Genomic DNA, 20162 nt, shown 5'->3' with positions numbered 1-20162 from the left:
GCGGAGCAGCTCTTTGATAAAGGCAAGCTGTCAGCGACGCAATGGCTCACTCACACTCTCACAGGAAGCTGCGCCAAACCGAGGCGGGATACAGCCACTAAACACACAGGCACAGTCTGGGCGAATGCGGTGCCACACGCAAGACACTGTAGTAGACAGCCTCCACCTTTTTTGGACATAACCGGACGCTCAGACTAATCTTCATCCCGCCGGGGCAGCGACAATTTGGCTCACCTTAACAATTTTCGTGACAGAGACTCGTCGTACAAGGGCAAAGGGGGACAATCCATTCGTTACCCTTTCGGTTGCTGCTCACACGCGCCGCTCTTAGTTGATAAACTAGTTATTCCATTATTTCCCAATTGTCTATTCGTGACCCCGGTGCGGTGTGAAGCTGTACGGGAAGGAGCCACAAGTACGCCATGGAGAACGCTCACACCAAGAGTGTGGAGGAAGTTTACAGTTATTTCTGCGTCAATGAGAGCACAGGACTCTCTCTGGACGAAGTGAAACGACAGCGAGAGAAATGGGGCCCGAACGGTACGTCCTTCGACATTTCTAATGTCACTATGGTGCCGTGAATGAACTGAATCGGGTTAGAATGTGATCTAGAAGTCAACATCAGCCGGTCGGTCGGTCGGTCGGCCGAGTTACCCAAGCGACGTAATCACAGGTGACCTGAGGGCTCCCCGCTTCTTGCTTAGGAATCACCGCATTCATATTGTGCAAGATTTGTGTTCGCTTGGTCACGGCCACGTGGAAATAGTCACATACGTTGTGTTTCTGGTGAAACTTGGTCCACGTGCGTGGGCCCCCAGCAATGCATGCATCTGACCGTACTTGTCACAGCATCAATATATCTCATCAGGTTCATTTTATTGCAATTAAGTTCATAGGTACCAAATCACTTTACGTCTCTGATAGGAGTGGATTTTAATACAGCGAGTTGGCCATAAATTCCATTGTGACATTAAATGTTATTGGAAACTGTTGGCACAGTGTTATCTAGTAATATATGTGTTGTTTTAAATAAAGTCTATTGTAATGCATGGCCATACATATAATCAAGCATAAGTAGTTTGTTTAAATGACAGTCTTGTCAGCTCACTTTCATAAGTTGTCACTTCTCTATGCCATAATGTCCCTAAGATCTACTTGAAGTTCCTGTTTTTTTTAGGTTGAGTAAAAGTGACATGTCCATCTGGCTAAATATCTGACATATTACTTTCTTTCTTTTTTTGTTTTTGTTTGTCCTTTTCCAACCTTGACCTACTCCCCTTGACAAAAAAGAATTACCAGCAGAAGAAGGTAATCTCATCAATACTCTACTCCTAGATTCTATTCTTTGAACGATTGTTTAATTATGCTCTCTTACCTGCAGGGAAATCTTTATGGGAGCTTGTCCTTGAACAGTTTGAAGACTTACTCGTACGAATTCTTCTGCTGGCTGCCTGTATTTCTTTTGTAAGTATATCAGTTCTTTTCCTTGCTTGAGTCCATTCATGACCTTCTGATGTTTATCATCCTAACCCTTGCCTGTTGTTCACACATTTGTAGTCTTAAGCACTTACAGGAGCCAGCCTTGCATCCTGAAAATAGCCTCCTCTTTCCGTGTCTTATTGAAGCCGTGTCCATATGCCAGTGAAAATTTCAGATGGTATTAGCGTTGAGCCCTGTGTGATGAATGCCCGGGATATGGTGTAGGCACCGCATGGTGCTGACATCTGAACGTCTTCAGTTTGTTTAACTCGTCTGAAGTTACATAGCCATGTCGGGGAGTTAAACACTTGAAGGTTTTTGCAATCCTTCTGTGGAATAGTGACAACAGCAGCTGAGTTGTGTCTGAGTTAACTTGGTGATGGAAAACACCAGTCTCAAGATGTAAATGTAATAATGATTATAATTAATTACTAATAAGTCCACAAAAGTGATATCACTTCATTTGGTAGACAAATGTCAGGTCTTTTAGGTCTGGGTGTAAATTCTTAAGCTAACTGAACTTTTTGCATGCATTTTATGTAATGGGAATAGTTTTGGGAAGACAAACATAAAACATTTTTTTGGGCCATTCTTTAACATTGCAAACATAATTTTGTGGCCTGAATTAGCAAACATTTGATAATTGATTTGAAGGGGTCATTTCAATTCATCATGTAAACAAAGAACATAGTCATCAGCAATCGCCAATGTTGGCATTGCTAAACATCAACAGCAGATTGATTAGTGTTGTTTGTACAGAAAAATAGCACAAATAGTAAAGAAATGTGTTTCTATTGATTATATGTTGTAACAATGCTTTTGGTAGAAGATGTAGTTTTTGGTTGGTATCATCTCTGCAGGTTGCCAAGTGTTTTGTTTTGGCCATATTTTGTTACAGGCAGGTTTATTCTGTTACGCTGTTACGGGGAAAAATGGTGAAGGCTGTTTGACTATCGTTTTGTTGTATGTGGTGAAAACAGCCGACATGTTGGCAATAGGATTTACGGCAGTCCTAAATTGGGAGCCGATACCAATATCCAATATTGGCTCAGGACATCCCTAGTTTCAGCAGTATGTCATGATTCACATTTCTATGCAGAAAACGACGTCATACTCTTCCATCAATGACGCAGCCATTGATATTGCATATTGGCGTGTCCTGCCTCGAATTTTTTTTTAATTCATAGGGACCGAGCAGCAGCATCATCATAAGCCACCCTCGTGGGGATCTGATGTGAGTTCAATGTCAACATGTCATCAAACATGGATGTTTCACTGGGACACTGGGACCACTAGTCTTAATATCTCCATTACAAGATTTCTGATACATAAAACTGACAACTCTGAATTACAACTCACTGGAAATCACTATGGTCGTAAAGGTGTTTGATTATCACAGAAACTTGCCAATGCTATCATGCAGCTTGCCACTATTTTGACTATTTTCTTCTCCTTTTCACGCCGCCTGTTTTCTCGAACGCACAACCTACGCGTCCACACTGTAGTGGCGTCTGATACATATCCAAAGAGACTTGGGTCTTACTTGACAATCGGAAGTATGCTGCCTGTTCACATTGCATGGACAAAAAATCTGATGGAAATTTGGGATTGACCTGCCCAACGAAGCTAGCCCAGGAGGACAAACTGTTGGTGCAGGCAGATGCACTTTGTATTCAAGTCTTTTAAGTCATTTTTGCAGGTGTATGCCAATGCAAACTGTAGTGTTCTGTAAGTGTAAGAGGTGTGCAAAACAAAAATTATAGTAATACCTCATGCATAGGATGATGTCTATATAGTTCCAAGTCCATGTGTGTGGATCTGGTATGCAGTGTACAGCAGCCAGACAGGTGATATGGAGGTGTCAGTAGTTGTTCTGTGACAAGGGGACAGAGTCCCGCTCAAGACCAAATTTGGGTCCTTGCTGTTGAGGGTGTTCAGGCCTAATGTTGAACCTTTGGTTATCATCTGTATCTTTAAGATATGTTTTGTGTGCTGGTTTTAGGTCCTGGCCTGGTTTGAGGAGGGGGAAGAAACTATTACTGCCTTTGTGGAACCTTTTGTAATTTTACTCATTCTCATTGCCAATGCCATCGTCGGGGTGTGGCAGGTGAGTAGTTCTCACACATTCACTTCTCAATCGCGTTACAATTTGGCATCCCGCATGACCTCGTCATTTTAGTAAGATGACAATTTCCCCGCCAACTGAATGCTACCGTCTCCACCGCACTGCGATATTGATTGATACTGTTGTGAACATTGGCACTCTAAAACATTAACAATTTAGTAAGAATATCAGCTGAAATGTAAACATGCTTCCAAATGTTTGTTGATGTAAAAGACAATGTTGACCAAATAGCTGTAAATTGATAGTTTTTTATAATGTCATGGATGCCTGAGTGGTCAGCCTACAAACTCCTTAAATTTTAAATCTGTCAGCCCAGACTGTTGTGAAGTGTTGAAGAAGTTTGTCCACTAACTTGAGGTTATGCTGATTTTAGGAACGTAATGCAGAGGATGCCATTGAGGCGCTGAAGGAGTATGAGCCTGAGATGGGGAAAGTGTACCGGCAGGACAGAAAGACAGTCCAGAGGATCAAGGCCAGAGACATTGTTCCTGGAGATATTGTGGAAGTTGCTGGTAGGGAAACACCTCCTTCCACCTTCATGTTCATGTACAATACATATGGAAAAAGTGCCCGTATTCTTAGTTTTTGTTTGTCTGTTTGCGTTCACGTCTCGTGATGACTCTGCATGCTCACAAGACCTCGTAACTCTTGTGCTAAATGTGAACTGCTGATGTCCAGGCAACCCTTCCGTAGTTCTTACAAAAGCATCATTTGACTGATGTGGAATGCTGGAGTCTTTGAGCGCTAGTATTATCTTGGAACTGCCTTTAACCCTTCACCTCTGAAGTGATGCAGAACCTCTGTGTGTAGTGCTTGCTTTTATTTATAGCTAGTCATAGATGGTTTGGATTATGGAATGCCATATTTATAGCAGGCACTGGTGAAGATGACAGGTGTCTGATCTCAACCATGTACTATATGCCCCTTTGTTTAGTTTTTGGCACACACGGCGGGTTACATGAATCTGTCGTAACCTTGAGAAGGGCAAAGGTTTTGTACATTATTGTGTGATCCAGTTCATTTGCTTTTGGGCTGACAGTTAGATGTACGTAGATGCATGTAGAAACACTGGGCTTTGCTCTTAGCAACTTAAGACATAATAAAAACGCAGCACAACTGACAGAGCTCTGCTGACTTCAAGATATTTACAACATTCATTTTCATTAATAGTGTTTTTCCTGGACCTTGTCTGACAATTGTTCAGTTAGCTTCCAAGCCAAGGTAATGACTTACTTTTCCAGACTTGTACTGTCAATATTTTAGGTGGCCTGAGCCTATCCCAGCTAACCTTTGGCAAAAAGAAATTGGGGTACACCAACCATGTCCAGCTTCGGTTCTTGAGGGCCGCTGCCCTGCATTTGTTTTTTCTATTTGATATTTATTCTTTCCATGTTTTTTTTTTTTTTTTTTTTTTTTTTTAAACAAACATAGCCAATAAATTATGCTATATTACAAGGCTTGGAGAAAATAGCTGATAATGTTTCTAATTGAATTTGGTCATTTCATAACACAGGTTGCACTTTGTTGCATTTTTTGCTGTTGGTGGTGGCTTTAGTCCTTTTGCAGAGCAGCAGATCGCAGTAGGTTTGTTCTGAGGTAGCTGTGAGGTTGTTGGGCTGGTGGGTGGTACAGCTCTGTGAGAAGGGTGCCAAGGGGGAGGCTCTCATCTGCTCCTATTGTATCCAAGAGAGATAGATGGCCTTATACGGAAGTACTTTGTGGTGAAGCTTACCCCGGCCTGCTCAATGCACAGTGACCCTACCCATCAGCACTGCACCCTCCACTCGGATTCCAGACACCGTGGATAGTATGTGGCCTTCGGTGTGGTCTGCCAAGCGTCCAGTGTCACCGAGGGACTGCCTTTTGGCAAATAGTCGTGACTTGTCAGCAAGACTGAGATAAATGGCCACATCTTGCTGAAAGGGGTTGTCTGCGTTACAAACTCAAACTTTGTGTAGGCATCAGCCAAAATGAGTGGAAAAAGGTGGTACAAGTTGCATGAAATTAGCAAATACTTTATGGGTGTATGCTGTATTACTATTACATAACAGGAATCTAAAATGAGAATCAAAGTGGGAGTTCTCACTTTAACAAGAATGATGTTCTTTTTCATGCCATAAAATTATCTATTAAAATGATAATATTTTTGTAGATGTAGACGCGAACCTCTTTGGATTTTTCCCTAGTCACGTAGTCATTTTAAATGTGTGTTAAATATCTGTAGTCCAAATAGCTTAACATTTTGTATAGTGGATTGCACAATGTTTGCCTCAGTTTGCCAAAAACCCAGTTAATTTTGACAAAAGCTTCTGTGGTCTTAGGTTTTGTTGCCATGGGAACCGCAACACAGTTGCATGCTATGTGAAGGCTGAGCTGGCGGCTGCTTAAGATTCATAACGGCAAAAGGCAAAGTAAAGATCTCAAGGAGACTGTGCTGTTATTGCATAACAGAAGTCTGATCAGTTCCGTAGGAGAGTCAACATGAGATGAAATTCTGTCATATTATCAGCTGTATACTAGGTTTTACTGCGGAGTTGTTATAGTATAGATACTGTTAGATGCAATTGGTTCGGCCACGAGCTAATTTGGTCTTCCACATTGTGCACTATATTCCTTGGACACCTTCCTTGGAGACATGGTCCCGCTTACTCAATACAGGATGCTTAATATAACGTGAATCAAAATGTTTGGTATGCATGAGTTACCTGGAATTCCACATTTTCTGTAGCCTGTTTAGCAAATAAAGATATCTGCTCTTCCTTCATGCTCTCTCAAGGCTCAAAATAAGCGAGTTTGCATGACAATTTGCAAGTCAAAAATCAAATGTGTCATAACAGAGGCATCGTCCGACACGGAGTGTTCGGCGTCATTTAATAGAAACAGCGTAAGCACACAAAATACTTTCATAAATAGACTTGTTTTGGTGCATACCCCCAAGCTTTGCATGACTGTATGGCGCTATCAGCCCACAGACCATTTAAGGCCTCCTCTGCCCTGGGTTCTTCCACGTGCTCCATTCTGTACCGCTCTGCACTTCGATTGTCGGATTGGGTCTTGCGTCGTTTACAGTGATGTCACGGACAGTCGAAAACAGATTTGTGTTTGGTTCAATTCAGAATGATGTCTAAATCAGATATGATACGTACGACCTTCCCCAATATGGTTTCAATCTATCTAGCAAAATACAGATTTCTTGTGCTTTGACCATTCAGGCTACTTAAGAGCCATCAAGTTGCAAACTGGATGGGCTAATAATTGGATTTTTAGCTATATGTCATGTGGATGAAAAATAAAACAAAGGCAGTCAGAGGATTTAGAAGTAAAATGGGCTGTGTGCCAAAACAGGTAGGTTTTGGTCAAGTTAAGGAAATACTGAATTGTTTCCTCTGGTTTTGAGTTGAACACTTGCAAAACTTCTAATAGGAAAATTAATATTTTTTCTTGTTACGGTAGACATTTGGTCTAAGCTGAAAGTACCGTATAATGTAGCATGCCAAAATGCTGGATGCTCGTGTCAGTTAATTTCATATTTTGATACAAAATATGCTAAGCTTAAACTGAGATGTACATTTTGTGTTGTAATTGCCTCTCTGGCATTTATTTTCCTAGACAAGGAAATACATTTTGCTGCTCTGCGCAATGTAAATTCAAGAAATAATTACAAATAGTCCTCAACTTACAAACGCTCATAGATATGAACAAAGACTGACTAATTTCCATAAAATGCCATATTGCATTTTTAAGTGGATATCAATAAAGCAAGAGCTAATGATCAGTGATGGTGGCACCATCAAAAAGAGCAAGACAAATGTCATTTTAAATTAAACTTTAATGTCTCTCAATTTACAAAAAATTCCACTTACAAACAGCTCGTTCTGTTCGTAAATGAAGTGAAGCAGTTCTATTGAGATGACTATTAAGAAAGGCTGCTTTGGAGGGCTGTCATGTTGACTCTTGTGTAATGGCCCTCTTACTTGACAGGATGTCAACCTTTTGTGCCGCTGCCATCAGCACATGGACCCTCCTGGCTGCCCCCTGAGGAAGCCTGGCCAGCTAAACCTCCTGCTGTACCCTAACACACGGCAAGGGCAGGTGCCAGTTAAAGCTGCCAGCTTATGTTGTGCCACTGCCTCGCTTACTGTCGAAAGGTCTATTTAAAAGGCACCTCTGTGAGTCATACTGGGTACAATGTCTCATCACCTAGCCTGAACTCTAAGGACCTCATCACCTGTTGGCAAACATGGAGGTGCAAAAGTGTGGATGGCTGATGAGATGCTTGGACAGCTCCCAAGCAGGATGTTGACACAAAATGACAGCTGATTTACACATGCACTTACTTAGAGCAGGCCTGCAGTGTAACAAAGCCCCTGGACAATCCCAGTATTTCTTAAAAATCCAAAGCTCAGCTGCAGGCACCATTGTTGGAAAGTCAGTCGAAGCAGTTTTTTGTCAATAATGACTCGAAGACAGGAAGTGTTGCATAACCACAGAGAATTAGCAAGAAATGGCATATAAGTGAAACATTACGTTTCTGTGATGAAGCTCAAGGTAGTATACATTGAAATTGAAAGTGGAACTTTGTATCCAAGTGACATTGATTGGGACAGTATATCCTTGTCACAACCTGGAGTGTTGGTACAGTAGCGTGACCGACCTATGTATGTGCCAGGATTAGTGACCTTCTCAGAAGTGAAGCTTTTATTGTTCCCGTGGTTCTGTGTTTGGATGCTACTGTGTTAGACGTCAGTGCTTCTGAGAAACGCTGTCTGTCTGGGTTGGACAATGGCTGCTGCTGACAGATCAACCTCTCTGGCACCAGTTTGAGGGCACTTAATGAGTTGCCAGTCACTAGCCCCCTTCTCCAAGGATCATAACTGAAGCACCAAGCCCCCATGTGTTCAAGTGCACGGAACTGTAAAAAGGCTGAAAACAGACAGTGACAACAGTGAAAACAGACACCGGCCTCTTAATAGAATGCATTATGATGGTTTGTATTCTAAGTACAGTATCAAGTAGGAGGGCTTGTCCTTTTGTCTCTTCTTGTGTTGTCGCAATGATGTGGAGACAGCTGCCATCATACGGCCACAGTTAAACCTGATCAGAGCATTGGGGAAGATATTGGAATACTTTTTCCATTTTTGGCTTTGTGCATTGTTGGGCCCTTCCCTCCTTCGAAAGGTCACATTGGTTTGATATTACAGTCGTGCTTTCCTTCCATATGCTCATCATATGCAACAGCGTACTTTCCTCCTTTCTGATTTTATTTGTTTATTTATTTAATAGCACATGTAAATTATTTCAAAGCCAATTCTTACATCTCAAAAACACAGCCCAAGTCCAGTGAACCCTGATCTATTGAAGGGGGTCATGCGAGCTCCACAAATACAGAGAACCTCCAAATAATTTTTGCTTCCCCAAAATGGGTTTGTAATTGCACGTATATACCACAAGATGATCAGCAAGCACCAACACCATGCATCCAGGATGTACACAATACAACTAAATAGCTGCAGCTGACAAAAAGGGCTTTGCATATAACAATGACAGTGAAAACAGTAAGTGAAAGCACAAATTAATGGCACAAATACATCTATAGTAAGACACCAGGAAGCAATAGAACAATGTCAGTTTATGTTGGGCCAAAAAGCAAATAAAAATGTCTAACATTGGCAAGAGAAAACGCCCAATCCCCTCTGAGGCTTCGCTTAATCCTCGGCACTTCCAGTAGCATCTCGTCTGTGGACCTGAGGCACCGGGCAGGTGCATAGAGGTGGAGGAGCGCAGAGAGGCTGCTGTTAGAGCCAACAAAACAAGACACACACATATTCTTCAGTGTCATTTGCCAGGGGGATATCAACTCCTAACATAAACGATTAATTGATCTGGCCCTTTTTTTTTTTTCTTTCACGGCACTGTCTTGATGTCTACATGCCTTTAAGGCATTCATGCAAATGTTTAGGTCTTGTATTTATTGTTGGAAATGGGGCCAGTATAGCCTTATGCTTTGCATAGTTTGAACTTGAGCCATTTCCCCAGTTTCATGTTATGCAGCATTAGGAAGATGATTTGGGTCACCACAATGCCAAATTGGTCTTTTCCTTTGGGACAAGCCATTTATGGCTCAAGCCCTCCATTTTCTCCTTTCTTTGGCTCTCTATCTCCTTTCCTGTAGTGCAGTCAGCACTGCAGGAAAGGCCTTCTGACAGCCCCCTCTGCAATTAGCTTCCACTTCCTCCAATTAGATTACATGAACACCAAGTTACCACCTGAAGTATATTGCTCAGATCTGTGTAATTGGTTTATTTAGTTAGTACACACACAGAAGGCTGCACTACACAAGAGTTGTTGTGGAGTGATCTAAATCACCACTAGTGGTTTTTTTTTTTATTCTACAGGAAATGTCCTTGGTGTCTTCTTTACAGACATGTTTTGTTTGGTTTCAGTTGGAGACAAAGTGCCTGCTGATATACGTATAAGTTCAATCAAATCAACAACTTTGAGAGTGGACCAGTCCATTCTAACTGGTAAGTTGACAAACTATTTTGATCAATCCAAATGGAGACGTCTGACTGAAATTTTATCGACAGACTCTTGTAGACTCTGTTTTATTTTGAACTAGATCACATTCCATCTGTTGAATTCAAGACTCTTGTAGACTCAGTTTTGTTTTTCATTTTTTAGTTTTGTTTTGAAGTAGATCGCATTCCATCTGTTAAATTCACGTTGCAGCAGTTTGAGTTTCTCTTGCCACTGTTGATCTCTTCTACTCTTGTATTTTGGCTCAAGGCAATCTAGTCACACTCCACACCTCTCTGCACCTCTCTGGTTGTACTTATTGATGAGTCATCTTTGGGCCATTCTAATGTAATTTGACAAATGCAGAGGAATAGATAGAAGAATAAACATATGTACATAAATTGAACTCACCGCCCGCTGCGTTTGGATAAATGATCCCATGTTTTATTCCAATTTATCTGCTGGTTTAATAAAAGCCGTTTGTCTTTGCAGGAGAGTCTGTTTCTGTCATCAAACATACAGACCCCGTGCCTGACCCACGTGCTGTCAATCAAGACAAGAAGAACATGTTATTCTCTGTGAGTATCCTTCTTTACCATCTATGAAACATCCTTTGTCAGTAAGCGTCCCTGAAAATAAAATATCTCTCTTGGTTGCTCTATTTGACCCGATATTACCTATTATTTCAGGGTACCAACATTGCTGCCGGGAAGGCCGTGGGTGTGGTGGTGGCCTCAGGTGTTAATACAGAGATCGGTAAGATCCGTGACGAGATGGCAGCTACTGAGCAGGAGAAGACACCCCTGCAACAGAAGCTGGATGAGTTTGGTGAACAGCTTTCCAAGGTCATTTCCCTCATCTGTATTGCGGTGTGGATTATCAACATCGGCCATTTCAATGACCCTGTGCACGGAGGCTCTTGGATCCGCGGAGCTGTCTACTACTTCAAGATTGCGGTGGCACTAGCCGTGGCCGCCATCCCCGAAGGTTTGCCTGCTGTCATTACCACGTGTTTGGCTCTGGGCACCCGCCGCATGGCCAAGAAGAATGCCATCGTCCGCAGCTTGCCATCTGTGGAAACTCTGGGCTGCACCTCTGTCATTTGTTCTGACAAGACAGGAACTCTGACCACCAATCAGATGTCTGTCTGCAGAGTAAGTATCACACCGTGCATAACAAACTGGTTTAGGAGTGTTTTGTTCTCTGATGTTTAAACAAGATGCTAAGTTGCCTGACCGTTATGGCTTGCTCAAGTAACACCGTGCAAATGCTGTTCCCCTTGTGATCATGCCGCAGGTTATTTAGCCGTAAGGCAACATGCAGGCACTTGTCTTGCTGACATGAAGCAGTTGGATGACTTGCTTCTCTTATATAACTGACCTTGCGTCATCAAGTTGAAAAGCAGCCAAACAGTGCTTCCGTTGTCACTATGGGATAACATTGATATTCATCATTGTCATTTTGAAGAACACCACTTGCTTACTCAGTAGTTCCTTTTAGCTCAAATGTTGTCATTAGAAGTTGTTTTGCTTCTCTGACCAAAAAAAGCTGTTGAACTGTGCAAACATTTAGCAACATTTAACTGCAAATTACTCCTAACAAACTTTACATGAAGCCACTGCAGATAATAAAATATGACATGCAAACAAACACACACACACACACACACTCGCATGCGTGTGTGTGTTTTCCCAGGCGCCATGATAGAGTTTAACAACCGGTATGTCTAGTTTATCATTATAATCAATTTCTTTTCATCCTTTTTTTGAATAATGTTTGTGTGAGAGGGAGGATGAAATGTCTTTCTGCGTGGCGTACCTTTCTCAAGGCCATTTCTCCTTCCGCGGGGTCCCTGCCATAAGGCTGTGTTTACTTCTGTCTCATGTTTGGCAGCAGGCCATCTTGAAAAGAGACTGACTCTGTAACATTACAGACTCAAAGAAGCTCTGCTTCTGAAGTGCACTTGGGATTCGTGAGGCTTCTGCTGCCACCTGCTGTGACTTTAAAACCAGCCAGCTCCTGTGTCGTGTCAAGTGAAATGCTGTGTTGTGTGTTTGTGCTATGTTAATGAAGTCTTTTGACTTCTCAGATGTTCATTATCAACAAAGCCGAAGGTGAGAGCTGCTCTCTATCTGAGTTTACCATCACAGGTTCTACTTATGCACCAGAGGGGGAAGTGTGAGTATTACAAGGGAAATCAAAATTAATTTCCAGTGATGACAGAATGAATGTGCTGACTGATGTGCATGTACTGCAATTTTCCAAAGATACCAGGAAGGTAAACAAGTGAAATCCTCTCAGTATGATGCTCTGGTGGAACTGGCCACCATCTGTGCCCTGTGTAATGACTCGTCGCTGGACTTCAATGAGGTCTGAAATGCATCCATCTCACCTTTTAAATGTGTAATATTCTGACGATGCTTGCTGTGTGCACACATTTTAATGTTGGCGACAACTAAAAAAAAATATTTCCCTTTTTGCCATCTATCTGTAATCTGAGTGTGTTAAGTGTGTTGTGGAATCCCTCTCCTCAACAGCGACGTTCTCAATGTGAGCACACAGATGTCCGCTGATGTCAAACATGGAGCAGAATTGATTAAAAACAAAAAATACCGCCCCTCTGCCTTTGGGTGCCGGCAGTGCAAATTATTCCCGGATGTTGAATATGTAAACTTTATGTACACTTTCATGCTCCTTTTTTTTTCCTCCCTAAAGTAAAACTACTGTTTGGCACACTACACCTTGATTCCTGTGATCACACAGAGAGCAAGCCTACACAAATGGCAGGTTTATGTATATTAGGCGTAAATAAGACCAATAAAGTTTCATATCGAATGAGAGCAGTGGCAAGTACAGCAAAACCTGGAAGTCAAATGACTGAATTGAAATTTGGATTTATATTTAGGCAGAGCTTTCTGTGGTGCCGTATGGTTGTAATGCTTGTTCTTGGATTATTTTTTAAGAAGGTGACCTATCGTCTGGAAAAATACTCATTTGAATATTAAATATGTTTTAGGTGAAAGGCGTGTATGAAAAGGTCGGCGAAGCAACAGAGACTGCATTGACCTGTTTGGTTGAAAAGATGAACGTCTTTGACACTCAAATCCACAACCTGTCCAAGATTGACAAGGCTAACGCCTGTAACTCAGTGAGTGACACCAATTCCTCCATCCTCGCGTTGTATGCAGCGGGTTTTCTTATTATCTTTTCGTGGACTTCAGGTGATCAAACAACTGATGAAGAAAGAGTGCACTCTGGAGTTCTCTAGAGACAGGAAGTCCATGTCTGTTTACTGCACCCCCAATAAGTCCCGTTCTTCCTTGGGAAAAATGTTTGTTAAGGTATATTTTGACATAGCATGCAGATAACCTGTTATGTCTTCTTCCACATGGCAAACATCTGAACCTCTCTTACAGGGAGCACCAGAGGGCGTTATCGAGAGATGCACCCATGTCAGAGTGGGTAACAGCAAGGTTCCGTTAAACAAAGCCATCAAGGAAAAGATTATGTCTGTGATTCGTGAATACGGGACCGGTCGGGACACGCTGAGATGTCTGGCTTTGGCCACACGAGACAGCCCGCCCAAGATGGACGACATGATATTGTCCGAGCCCTCCAAATTCTCCGAATATGAGGTAACTATTAGAAACTTAGCAACAAGGGATGAACATTTAACAGAATCTATTGGATTGACCAGAATGGAAAAAAATAGTTGAATTCACTCAATTGTATTTCTTCGAGTGGTTGCAAGTTAGTATGTACTTTATTAAATTCAATCCAGTGTATGAGCTAGCAGTGGACCAGGAGTTAAGCTGTCTGACTCAATGTCGGGAGGTTCAGGGTTATCTGGAATATCCTGAATACCCGCATCATTTTTCTTGTGGGGAACTACAATTAGCTTCAGCAAACCCACAATTGTTACTAAGAATTCTGTCAAAATCTTAAGAATTCATTGATGATCATCCCCAATAAAGTGAGAGGAAAATTTGGCAAAAATATTGCTGCACAGTAGAAACATTGTGGTCACCTTATGTCCAGTCGGACCTGACCTTTGTGGGCTGCGTCGGCATGCTGGACCCTCCAAGACAAGAGGTGGCGGCGTCCATCAAGCTGTGCCGCCAGGCTGGCATCCGCGTCATCATGATCACTGGGGACAATAAGGGCACAGCCGTGGCTATCTGCCGGCGGATCGGCATCTTCTCCGAGGATGACGACGTGGAGCAGATGGCCTTCACCGGACGAGAGTTTGACGACCTGGAGCCCAGCAAACAGCGTGAGGCCGTCACCCACGCGCGCTGCTTTGCACGTGTGGAGCCTTCACACAAGTCCAAGATCGTCGAGTTCCTGCAAGGATTTGATGAGATCACAGCTATGGTACGTTCTCAAAACTGTCACCTAACATGATGAATTATGCACAATGACATGTATCCATAGCAAGAGGTTTATTGGTTTGTCTGCCGTAATTGCTTTTTCTTTTCTCACATTCTTCAACTTTGTTTCTCGCAAACCTTCTGAATGAAACCATACCTTGTTTTTCCACAGACTGGAGATGGTGTGAACGATGCCCCTGCCTTAAAGAAGGCGGAGATAGGCATCGCCATGGGCTCTGGCACTGCCGTGGCCAAGTCAGCCTCTGAAATGGTCCTAGCCGACGACAACTTCTCTTCTATTGTGGCTGCTGTTGAGGAAGGCCGCGCCATCTACAACAACATGAAGCAGTTCATCAGATACCTGATATCCTCCAATGTAGGAGAGGTCGTCTGGTGAGTTGCCAACGCCCCATTTCAACTTTTTGTCGTCTATTCACCCATGGTGACGTTGCATTCCTTTCCTGCTAGTATCTTCCTTACTGCAGCACTGGGCTTTCCCGAGGCACTGATCCCAGTTCAGTTACTGTGGGTCAACCTGGTGACCGACGGTCTCCCCGCGACCGCCCTCGGCTTCAACCCTCCGGACCTCGACATCATGGAGAAGCTTCCCCGCAATGCTAAAGAGCCACTCATTTCTGGATGGCTCTTCTTCCGATATCTGGCCATTGGCGGTAGGTGTCATGGCCGCAGTCGCCGTGGGTTTTGAGACGCCGAAAATCGTCTGAGGCCGCACGTGCGCTTTGCTCGCAGGCTACGTTGGCGCCGCCACGGTGGGAGCCGCGGCTTGGTGGTTTACGCTCTCGGAAGATGGACCTCAGGTCACGCTGTACCAGCTGGTAGGCGGGCGCAACAATCAATAGCCGCACCCATGACCTCCTCTCTGGCGTCCACGGCTGATCTACCTCATCTTTCTCTGCAGAGTCACTTCCTCCAGTGCACCCCAGACAACCCGGACTTTGACAACCTGGACTGCGAGGTGTTTGAGTCGCCCTACCCCATGACCATGGCACTCTCTGTCCTTGTCACCATCGAGATGTGCAACGCTCTCAATAGGTACAAAAGCTTCTAGCGAGGGTGGAGAAACAACATTTGATCCTCTTTTTTTTTTTCTGTCCAAAGTCTTTCAGAGAACCAGTCCCTGCTGCGGATGCCCCCTTGGGAAAACATTTGGCTACTGGGGGCTATCTGCCTCTCTATGTCTCTACACTTCCTAATCCTTTATGTGGAACCTCTGCCAGTAAGTCTGAAGTAAAAAAAAAAAAAACCACCGGATGAGTCATAAAACGCTGCACACAGCATAGTCTTCCTTTATTTTTTGTCTACTGAAGACATTTGGGTTTCAGATCAAAAGATGAATATGAAACAAAAGCTTTGATTTTGTGGTGTTTATAGTTAATGGGTCGCAGGGTTGATACAATTATACGTAGTAAATTAAGATTATGCCACCGAATATTAAGTGTAAATATCTTTTAAGTTAATTGAATAATGTTTGTTCCAATACTTTAACTCACTTTAAAAGTATGTGGCTTCAAGGGCCTCTCATCCTGGGTTGTTTAACACATGTAGATGTAAATACCATGAAATAAAATCTGGAATTATGAACTTTTGTCTCAAATACCTCATTTGATCTGAAACCCAAATTTTTTTCAGCATACACCTAAGAAGCCAATAAATTGATCGCGCATTTCACCGCATTGCAACTCTCGTGGGTGCAGAGGGCCTTCCTATACCCTTCTGTTTTTTTTATTTTTTATCCTGAGTTATATACACCCTGAGTTTGCAGTTGTGTGAAACTGTACCCCATCACACTGTAAAATTAATGGCTCGATGCGGCTTCCCAGGTCATCTTCCAGATCACCCCTCTGGATGCCACCCAGTGGTTGATGGTGCTGAAGATCTCTGTTCCAGTCATTCTGCTGGACGAGCTGTTGAAGTTTACAGCCAGGCACCACTTGGACTTGGGTAAACAGTTGGAGAAACCGGTGGCGGGTCACAAAGGGCGACGCGCTCTTTCCGCATGCGCCGAGGGCATCTCGTGGCCCTTTGTGGCCATCTCGCTGCCTCTGGTGCTGTGGATCTACAGTACTGACACTAACGTGGCTGCCGTGTTGTGGCCCTGACTGACCTCCCGGGCACCGCTGTGGAGTGGACATTAACGTGCACATATCTAACAAAAGAACATTAACTTACAGTCTACACTTGCTCCTGGTCTGACAAAAAGACCCATCTTTGATGTTTAGGACATTTTTAGCAATGCATTTCTGTGGCGGGGTGGGGTAGGGGGGGGCAGTTCCATAACCCAGGTTTTTATATGTATTATTACTACACTGGTCAACAGCAAACTTTAATCAAAGATGGCTTTTATCAAAACATATCTTTGAGGCTGATTTCAAATTTCTCTTTTCTTCTAGCACATCATCTTTTTGAGATCATTCCATTGTTTTGTTTTTAGATTTGACTGATACAGATTTTAACATGCATTGTAATTGTAATAGCTATGATGTTTCAGAAAAAAAAAAAAATCCAATTGTTGCCGAGCCTAACTCAATTCATAGCTATACTAGAGTGGCTTGTGAAAGTATTAGGACACAATTGTGAAGTGGAATGAAATTCATATGATATTTTAAAGTTTTTCTTCAACAAGTTCAATTTTGGTCTTATCAGACCAGAGCAGTCGTTTCTTCCAGGCCTAGCTTGCAAGTGGAACTTTTTCAGGGTGTCTTTCAAAAATGGCTTTTCTCTTGCCACACTTCCATAAAGGATAGCTGTGTGCAGTGCAAGTAAATGTTTTGCTATAGACAGAGTCCTTCACTCAAGTCGTGGATCACTGCACTTCACCCAGAGGGTTGATAGGGTCCATTTTGGTGTCATCGCTGATCTGTGCTCCTTATATAAACTAAAAGAAAAGGGACGGCCCGGTCTGAGTAAGTTTGAGGCAGTCTGTCTATTCAATACGATTGATCAACCAGTGCTCCGGCAGATATTTAAAGCTTGTGAACTCTTTTCATATCTTAATCCTGCTTTAAACCTCTCCACAACTTTACACTGGACCTGCATCGTGTGTTACTTGAGCTTCATGGTGCTGTTTTCTTCCATATATTTTTTAACAGCCCTCTGGGTCCATCACAGATCATGTGTATCTAAAGTGGGACAAGATTACACATAGGTGAACTATTTATGTATAATCATATTTGGATCATTCCAAAATCATCAGAGAACATCTGAAGTCAGTTGACTGCGCTAACAGTAAAGGAAGCTGAATGCTCCAATTAATGGGTTTTTGTTTTTCCCATCCATTTTCTGAAATGTTTTTTTCCTCATGAGGGTTGAGGTGGGGCCGGAGCGTAGCCCATCTGACTTCGGGCAGTAGGCGGGGGAACCGGTTGCCAGCCAATCGCAAGGCACACAGACACAACCATCCGCACTCACACTCGTACCAAGGGGCAATTTGGAGTGCTCAATCAGTCTTTGGGAAGTGGGAGGAGACCGGAGTATCCGGAGAAAACGCACACAGGCATGGGGAGAACATGCAAACTCCACACAGGGAGGGCCGGAAGTGTAACCGAACCCACACCCTCTGAACTGTGAGGCGAATGTGCTAACCAGTGTGCCGCCGGTTTTTGGTTGTAAGAAAAAAAAAACTAAACTTTTAAATACTGTGTTTTAATTTTTTCCCACTTCATGAGTGCATCACACTTGGTGTTGATTATTCACTCGTACTTTTTTTTTACTTTTTCAATTTTCACATGTTTTGTTTGAAGCCTGATGTGTCAAAAAGTTCAATTAATATTTTGTATTTTATATCTGCAACTGGCTGGCAACCAGTTCAGGGTGTCCCCCACCTACTGCCCAAAGTCAGCTGGGATGGGCTCCAACATGCCCGCAACCCGGGTGAGGATGAAGTGGTTCAGAGAATGGATAGATGTCTTCAATATTTTTTTCTTTTAAAAATCTGTGCTAGAGGAGAAAAAAAACAAGGATTAGGTTAGGAATCAGCACAAAAAAAACAATCTAGCAAAGTTTACTAGCATCTCTGATTAAAAAAAAAAAAAAAGAGTTGACCAGTGTTATGATTCTGCATGTGTGTTGATCTAAAGAGAGAATTTACAACTTTTATAAACATGGGTCATTTGTCTTTTTGGGTCTCCGGGGACAAGAAGAATGCTAATTTAGGACTTAGGTGTCTGCGTTTCTTATTTTCTGCATTAGGCAGAGCACAGCTACCTCACCGCTGTTCTAGAACCTTTACGACTCATATTTGTCTCCACAACCAACACATGGTTTGAAGCACCCAAAGCCTTCATACACACTTTCTTTTCATCTTAGTGAAGTGATGACTTTCTGTTTATTTTATTTGTTGATTATTTTGAAATATATATATATATATACATCATGTAAAATGTGCACATACTGTACTTGAAAACACTGTATATGTTGCATCACATGAACAGCCTGGTTTTCACCTCTGTGGGCCTGATGTGTGTACTATATATGTACATAGCACACAAAGTAGAACCTCTAGATTTTATTGTTGCTGTTCAAATATTTGACATGAGTGCTTTTTGCCACCGAGTGCCGTTCAGCTTGTCTTTCAAGGCCTGTGCGTTTCGATGCAGTGTGATTACACTTTGATCTGCATGCCAATCAGCGCTTGGCCACTTTGTGCTTATACAACAGCTTCTCAAGATTTTCATAATAAGCTTTTCAAACCATGGTATCAACACTACTTGAGTTGAATGAGGCAGTCAGTATGTGGGGTTGCTTCAAATGGCCTCTTGGATGCAAATTGTAGTGGATGTTCAGATGGTTGACATTTTAAACTGGCACAGAATGTATTTGTTGGGAAGTGGGCAGACTTGACAGTCTCTCCCACCCTGTAACAAATGCCGTGTTATTCTGCTTTCTAACTTTCACTCAAAGTAATCCTTAACAGTGCAGCTCGTCTGTATGCTGTAATGTACATTCAAATACGTTTAACACACTGGAATGGAAAGTGGATACATTTGACTAAGTAGAATATGATTTTAATGGTTCTCTTCCCTCTCTTTTCTTTTCCCAGCGAAGGCCATATAGGCTCAACTCGTCTCCAAATTCCTCGGCTTTGTTTAGTGTTGTGCGTGTGTTTTGGACAGCACACTTAAAGTTGAAGAGCTGCATGTCCAGAAAAGTTAAGAGAAGACAACACAGCTTGTTCGTTTGTTTCGACAGAATGGCCATAAATCAAATTCCTCATCGCTCCTTCCACCCTTGTGCATTAAGAGCCAAAAATGACAACAGCTCTCATGCCAGGCTTTATCTGAAGATCTTAGTACTGTTGTGTACGTTCAGTTGCATAATATTCCTTGGTGCATGTCCGCTACAGCTGCTGACTTGTGTAATAGATTGTCAAGAACTGCTTAAAGGTTACTTACCCGATACAAGTGTTAGATAAGCTCAAAAACAGTTGATTTTTTTTCCTAAGGAAATGCTTTTATGGGATGATTACAAATCAAAGCTATTTGGAGCGGATGTAGTGATGTACAACAGGAGCATCGGCAAGTCAGTCATTTTGCTTCTGTACCGGTTTTTGTCAAATTGTTCAATTTGTCACATGACCTTTGGATTCAGGTAAATAAAAATAGATTTAATGAATGCTCTAACTTAAGTCTCTGTCAGTGAACCATACAGAAACT

General features: G+C 42.5%; 1 protein-coding gene across 1 annotated transcript; it reads left to right on the top strand.

The window, feature by feature from the left end:
• Positions 1-7: 7 nt before the first annotated feature.
• On the top strand, positions 8-20129 carry LOC125965842 (sarcoplasmic/endoplasmic reticulum calcium ATPase 2). The gene is made up of 20 exons (XM_049716689.2): positions 8-540; positions 1291-1308; positions 1382-1464; positions 3482-3586; positions 3978-4116; positions 10048-10128; positions 10613-10698; positions 10810-11274; positions 12210-12298; positions 12388-12490; positions 13137-13268; positions 13342-13461; positions 13537-13755; positions 14159-14494; positions 14663-14883; positions 14959-15161; positions 15241-15326; positions 15410-15543; positions 15610-15727; positions 16332-20129. Exons 1-20 carry the CDS (start codon positions 423-425, stop codon positions 16608-16610), a joined length of 3135 nt encoding a protein of 1044 aa, XP_049572646.1. The 5' UTR covers positions 8-422; the 3' UTR covers positions 16611-20129.
• The last annotated feature ends 33 nt before the right edge of the window (positions 20130-20162 follow it).

This window comes from Syngnathus scovelli, chromosome 3, assembly GCF_024217435.2.
Source record: "Syngnathus scovelli strain Florida chromosome 3, RoL_Ssco_1.2, whole genome shotgun sequence".
NCBI lineage: Eukaryota > Metazoa > Chordata > Actinopteri > Syngnathiformes > Syngnathidae > Syngnathus > Syngnathus scovelli.
Note: the sequence above shows the minus strand (reverse complement) of the source record. Positions and strands in the feature narration are given on the sequence as shown.